The 7,445-nt window shown below is 33.9% G+C and overlaps 1 protein-coding gene across 1 annotated transcript; it reads left to right on the forward strand.

Moving 5' to 3' along the window:
• Positions 1-4,293: 4,293 nt before the first annotated feature.
• On the forward strand, positions 4,294-5,352 carry LOC137775108 (small ribosomal subunit protein eS28-like). Its single transcript, XM_068560772.1, has one exon. The coding sequence runs from the start codon at positions 4,320-4,322 to the stop codon at positions 4,527-4,529; it is 210 nt and encodes a 69-aa protein (XP_068416873.1). The 5' UTR covers positions 4,294-4,319; the 3' UTR covers positions 4,530-5,352.
• The last annotated feature ends 2,093 nt before the right edge of the window (positions 5,353-7,445 follow it).

Raw genomic sequence — 7,445 nt, forward strand, 5'->3', positions numbered from 1 at the left:
GCCAAACCAAACTCCTCCTTATAGACTGAGTCAGAGGACAAAAGACTAGAGCAATGTACTTACCACCTTTGCCTGTGAGCACCACCTATCTTCCAGGATCGTAATGCTGGTTGGCAGTAACGTATGTAATGTACATGGTGCAGAGATCCTCAAATTGTAGCTCTTTTCTTCATTTTGCTATTATGATTATTTAAGAAAATCCTCTATGCTAGATACAGAAACACACAAAACTGAATGAAAATGCAAAAATTACTTAGTGCTTAATGTAACTATTGCACCTCCCAGAGCTATACTTAGGGCTTAAAATCTTAAGCGTGGTTTTATTTTCAGTCTTCTCTGTAATTGGTGGCTACAGGTGGTCAAATACAGTTTTGGAGTATAGAGTTAAGAAACTTAAAATGAGTACAGAATCTGACAACTATGTTCCATCTAGATTTAAGTCACATTTAGAGTTTGGCTGGGATGTTAGCCAAAAGAGATTTGCTATAGTTTCATGAGATAAAATTATGGCATGAATCATCATCTCTCTAGCTTATTCAAGTAAAGATATTTTTTCAGAGGTTATCTTAAAGATGCAGCTCATAATTTGATGTATATGGGTTTCTACAATTTGATTCCTTAATTTCAAATGGTATGGTGGAGAAGGCATACATTATCTAAAGCTATATGTTCAGATTTATCAGATGAGAACTAAATGAAGGTATGCAAGAACATTTTTTAAAAAGGAGTTAGAGGTTCTATTTAAAAAGAATCTTGACATTTTCCAGGCTAAACTATTATTATAGAACATAGAACTTTTATAAAAATACAGATATCTTTCTGAGCAAGGATTTTGAAGACCAATGTCATACATTTTGATAGTATAAGACAAATGCAGAATGTTGGAAAAGCTCATACTGAGATCATCACCTAATACTGCAGCCATAAAACATTCAAGTCCAACCTGAATTCCTGACATTTGCTATGGAGATGAAAATGTGGGTTTCAAAAGACTAGTCCAGTAAGATGTATTTTCTCATTTACGCTGGAATTTTTGATTGCTTAAGTTTTCACAGGTCAATTTAATCTTTATCCTTTAACTTTATCATAACCTTTAGGTATTAGCATCTGGCATTCTACTGAAGTTAATTGCAGTGTCCTTAACAGTCATTTTTTAAAAAGGTATTAGAAAATTATATAACTTATATAATTTAAGTAATTATATAATTTAAGCAAGATGTGTTATTTAGATTGACTCTGCATAAACTTAAGCGTCACCTAGTATTACAGCCATAAAACATGTAGATTACTTAACTTCTCAGTGACTTGGTTTCTTCACCTGTAAAATGGGCATTACCCCTTCCATTCTTAGGAGGATTAAATTAGAAAATACATTTTAAGTGCTTAGAATAGTTCTTGGCACGTTGTAAGCATTCAACATAGGATATATATTATCAGTAGCAGTAGCTGCATATGGGAAATGATGGCTTAATATGTAGTAATATGAAAATAAATAAAGGGCATATTGTTTTAGAATTTACCTGCCTAAAACTTGGAGAAAATATTTTATATTTCCTAATCAATAAAAAATAAAATTTCTTAAAAGTAACCTATGCACAATTAATATTTAGTGAGCATTCAGTAATACATTATATAATTACTACCCCTTAAGCAAAGGAAACAAAATAAACTTAAAATGTTATACATAACACATAAAGTAGTACTTATTATCACCATACATTTTATTGTTTATAAAAGTTTTCCCTGAATTAAATGTTCCCTAGAAAATCTTCCATTGTAGATTATTAGTATGTTAAAGTCCCTTTATAACACAGCTTGTTTAGTACCTAGATTTGTGTGCTGTGTCAAATCATTTCCACTGAAAGTTATACCTTGTCCTAAAACAAAATCTCATTAATTTATTATTTTATTTAAGCGATGGGTCAAATAATGTTTCCCTGAAAAACAAATATTATAATGTTAGGCTAAAAAAGATAATTAATTTTCCTCACCAACACCAGGATTTCTGTATATTTGTGTCTAGTAAGGCAAGTAATTTCCACCATACTATGGCAGTATAATTGGTTTAATTGTTTTCCCAAATTTGTACAAGTTCTGAATCATTGATCTTTAAACTTAAGAGAATAACTTCATAAAATTTGGCCTTAAAAAATAAAACCACTCTTTTCAATATTCTGCACATTTTATGTACATTGTTTTCTCTCCTGAATTCCAATTGTATTATTTTAGCTCCATTTTCCATCACCTCTTTATAGTCTTTATAGTCTAAAATGGATACTTTCATGTCCAGAGAAAGAAGAATAAGAGTGGCAGTAAAAGGAATAGAAAAATGGAGTTTCAAAAACTCTGAAAATTAATTAGAAAAAGGTGGGAGAAGGATGGCATGAAAAAGAAAAGTGAAAGAGAAGCACTGAGGCTAATCTAGTGCTGATCCTAGTCTGTTCCTGTGTCCAACTGTAAGCTTAGGAATTCTATTTTGGGGCTACAGTTATTGGACGATTTAAACAGGTTGGATATCCAAGACAACTTGTTTGCGTGGATATTAGCAGACAAGTTGATGCTTGTTGTCTGCTGGGAGCTCAGCTAGAACTTCTGACGAGTGGCAACACATTCTCCATGTGGCTTGTTTAACATGATGGCTGGGCTCCCAAAGGGAGCATCTTGAGTACTAAGTGTCCCCAGAACAAGCATTTCAGGTCAAAGTTGCAGAACTTCTTATGATTTAACCTTGGAGGTCCCAGAACCTCACTTCCAATGCATTCTATTGGCCAAGCAAATCACTAAAGTCAGCTCAGATTCAGAGAGAGGAGCTGGACTTAATGTCTCAATAGGAAGTGTAACAAAGAATTTGTGGCTATCCTTAAACAACTGCAAATTTGAAAAAAAATTCTAGAAATAAAAATCATTATGAACAAAATTAGACTGCAACATGTTGATTTCACAGAATTTTTGACAAAGTTTAAGAAGTAATTAGTGATCTGGATGATAGAACTGGAAGAGAATATTCAGAATAAAAATCCCAAAGGTAATAATCATATATATATATATATATATATATATATATATATTTTTTTTTTTTTTTTTTTTTTTGGCCGTGCTGTGTGGCATGTGGGATTGTAGTTCCCTGACCAGGAATTGAACCCATGCCTTCCGCAGTGGAAGCATGGAGTCTTAACCACTGGACTGCCAGGGAAGTCCCAATAAAATATATTTTTTAAAAGACAATGGAAGCCAGAAGATAATGGAACACACTTTTCAATGAGCTTGAAAGAAAACAACTACCAACCTAAAATTCTGTACCGAGTGAAAATATTCCTCAAGAATGTTTCACACAAATAAAAACTAAGATAATCCATCGTCAGCACACTTGTATTAAAGGAAATACTAATGGGAGTTCTCTAGGTTAAAAAATGAGAATGGTCCTAGGTAGAAGTTTCCAGATGCAAGAAGTAATGTAGAACACAAAAATGGTAAAGCTCTGGGTAAATCTGAGTAAACAGGGACTGTATCAAATAATAATACTAGGATTTTTTGGGGGGGGGGCTTTCAAAATATATAGAAATTGGAACATGATAACACTAGCATATAAACCAATAGAGGAGGTTAAGTAGAATAAAAGTGCACCAGAGGAAAAGTAAAGTACTAATTATCATTAGAATTTGACAAGTCATGAATATATTTTTGAGTCCAGATATAAACCCTCATATTTATTATGTCGATTTTCAATAAAGGTGCCAAGACAATTCAGTGAGGGAAAGGATGATTTGTTTTCAACAAATAGTGCTGGAATAATTAGATATCTACATGCAAAATGATGAATTTAGACCCTTGCCTCATACCATACACAAAAATAAACTCAAAATGGATCATAGACATAAATGTAAGACCTAGAATTATGAAAATCCTAGCAGAAAACATAGGAGTAAATCTTCATGGTCTTGGGTTAGGCAAAGATTTCTTAGAAAGAACATGAAAATCACAAGCAATGGAAGGAAAAAACTGATAAATTGGACTTTATTAAAATTAAAAATTTTGTCCTTCAGAAAATATAATATGAAAGTGAAAAGACAATCCACAGATTGGAAACTATTTGTAAATCATATATCTAGTAAGGGACTTGTATCCATGATATATAAAGAGGTCTTACAACTCAACGATAAGACAAATAATGGGGAAAATATTTCAATAGACATTTCAGCAAAATGAATATATGAATGGCCAATAAGTACATGAAAAGATGCTCAATATCATTAGTTATTAGGAAAATGCAAATTAAAATTATAATGAGCTCTACGCCCGACAGGTGCTGCGCCACCATCATGGATACGAGCCGTGTGCAGCCCATCAAGCTTGCCAGGGTCACCAAGGTGCTGGGCAGGACCGGTTCTCAGGGACAGTGCATGCAGGTGCGCGTAGAGTTCATGGATGACATGAGCCGCTCCATCATCCGAAACGTGAAAGGCCCCGTGCGCGAGGGCGACGTGCTCACCCTATTGGAGTCAGAGCGAGAGGCTCGGAGGCTGCGCTGAACTTGGGACTGGGTCCTGGATGTCTGGGTCGACCACCTGGCCCACGAGGATGATCTGCTGTTAATAAAGCGTTTATATTGTGCGTAAAAAAAAAAAAAATTATGAGATGACACTTCACACCCACAAAAATGACTCTAATAAGAAAAAGACAATAACAGATTTTGGTGAGGATGTAGAGAAACTGGAACCCTCATATGTTGTTAGCAGGAATGTAAAATGGTACAGTCACTTCGGAAAATATTTTGGTAGTTTCTTAAAATGTTAAACATAAATTAACCACATAACCCAAACAATTCTTCTCTTAGGTATTTACCCTCTCAAAATGAAAATATATGTCCATGTAAAGACTTGTACACAAATGGTCATAGAAACATTATTCATAATAGCCAAAAAAGTGGAAATAATTCAAATGTCCATCAACTGGTGAATGGATGAACACAATGTAGTGCAGACATAAAGGAGACTACTGTTAGGCAATAAAAAGAAATGAGGTAATGATACATATTACAACATGAATGAACCTCCAGAATGTTATGCTAAGTGAAAGAAGCCAGACACAAAGACTACATTTTGTATGCTCCTATTTATATGAAATTTCTAGAAAAGGCAAAACTATAGAGATAAAAAGATCAGTGGTTGCCTAGAATTAGAAACTGCAAATTGGCCACAAGTTTTCTTTTGGGGGCAACAGAAATGTCCGAAAATTAAACTGTGGTGATGATTTCACAACTTTGTAAAATTACTGAAAAACAATTTAATTGTACACTTAAAATGAGTGAATTTTATGGTATGTAATTTACCTCAATAAAGCTGTTAAAAACTGTTATGTAAAATGACATGTTTTGTAATCAGAATTACCTCTAAAACAGTAGCAAAATAAAGGTGAAATAGAATAATAGAAATACTTAACCAAAAAGAAAAGAAAAGAAAAGCTAGAAAGGGGACAAAGAGGAACATAAAACAGGTGAACAAATACCAAGCACACTGTGAGATGGTAGATTTAAACTCAGATATATAAGTAGTAACATTAAAGTATAAATGGACTGTGTGCTGTTTTTCAATTTATTGCCTCAGCTCCAAATTCACCCTTTTTTCTGTTCTGTGGAAATGGTTCTGGGCCTTTTAAATATTTTTCCTTTGCCAGATGGCACTGAGGCTTTGTCAGTAGAGGGCGCCGGAGAGACATTACAGAGAGAAAGGGTTTTTACATCCTGGTGCCACTGTGCTCACTCTTCAGGCTCCGGCAGCATGCGCAGCTTTCCAGCATCCAGCTCCTGCAGTGCACATGGCTTCCCCAGCCTCAAGCACTTGTCCTTTCTCCAGCACAAAGTTCCTGCATGCATGGTGACCAGCTGCACCCAGTGGCCAGCACCTTTCCATTTCTTGGGTGGCGTTTTGAGATGCTTCCCCATGAACAGCTTTCCCCAGCGCCCTGGAGTGAGGATTCCTGGTAAGTTCCAAAGGGTAGACTTCCAGAAAGTTCCACCCACATGGCACCACAGAGAGTTCTCTGCCATCCAGTGAGCCTAGCTATGATCAGTCCTGAGATGGTGGGGGAGGGAGGTGTACTTTTCCTTGGACACTCTGTCTCAGCCCTAGAGTAGTGGCTTTTCCTTATATCTGCTATATGTATTAGAATTCTCTGCTTTTTACTAGCTAATCCTTCATTATCCAACCGCCTGTTATAGTTCATTATTCTCTATATTACATTTTCCCTTCAAATTACCATACAGTTTCTCTCTTCTGAGTGGACCTAAACTGATACACAGACTAAGTTCTCTAATTAAAAGACAGAAAATTTCAGATTTCACTAAAAAAATACCGCAATGTATTTTGCTAAAATGTAAGAATACATTAAGATTGAAAGTAAATATTGAAAAAATATTTATTCTTATGCAGTTGCATAATGTTGAAATAGAAATTTAGCATGGAAAAAAGATTGAAAGTAAAAATACGGAAAAAATATATACTACAAAATAACTGGCCAAAGGGAAGCTGACATAGCTATTAAGGCAAAAGTAATTACCAGAGATAAAGAAGAGTACTTCGTAATGATAAAAGGTTTAATTCAGAGGGAAGTATAGAAAAATTCTAAATTCCTATGGTGACTAGTAACAGCTCCCCCCATCAAAAGCAAATATGGACAAAACTACAAGAATAAATAGATAAATTGGTAATTATAGTGGGAGGCTTTAACATTCCTCTCAGAACAAATGGAAAAGAAAATCAGGCCCTAGCTTTGAACAATATAATTAACAAACAATTTTATTGCATGCAGCAACTGCAGAATCCATGTTTTTTCAAAAAGAAAAAGAACGTTAATAAAAATTGACCATTTGTTGTACAATATAAACACATTTCAAAGGATTGAAATTATATACAGTATGTTTTCTGATCAAAATGAAGTTAAACTTGAATTTTATTATAGAAGTAGAAAATATTCATACATTGTAGAAATTTATAAGTACGTTACCAAATAACTCATGTTTCAAAGGAGAACTCACAATGGAAATTCGATAATATTTTGAACTGAGTGAATAAAAATACAGCTTATTAAAACTTGTGTGATGCAGCTAAATAGTACTTAGAGGTTAATTTCTAGGCTAAATATGTATACGTTAGGAAATGAAAAAAGTTGAATATCAATGATCTAAACATTCAGGAAGTTAGAAAAAGTACAACAAAATAAAAAGGTCAAAATAAGAAATAATGACAATAAGAATAGAAATTAATTAAAAAAAAAACAGTGGAAAGCGAAATCAACAAAGCTAAAATTAAATTGATAAACCTCTGGTAATGCATAAATCAAAAAGGAGAGAAGGCACAAATAACTATTTGTTCTAAGCTATTTTAAAAGTTAATAGAAGCTATTGTAAGCAACTTTATACTAATAGTTTTGAAATTTCAGGAAAAAAT

This window comes from Eschrichtius robustus, chromosome 13 (genome assembly GCF_028021215.1).
Source record: "Eschrichtius robustus isolate mEscRob2 chromosome 13, mEscRob2.pri, whole genome shotgun sequence".
Lineage (NCBI taxonomy): Eukaryota > Metazoa > Chordata > Mammalia > Artiodactyla > Eschrichtiidae > Eschrichtius > Eschrichtius robustus.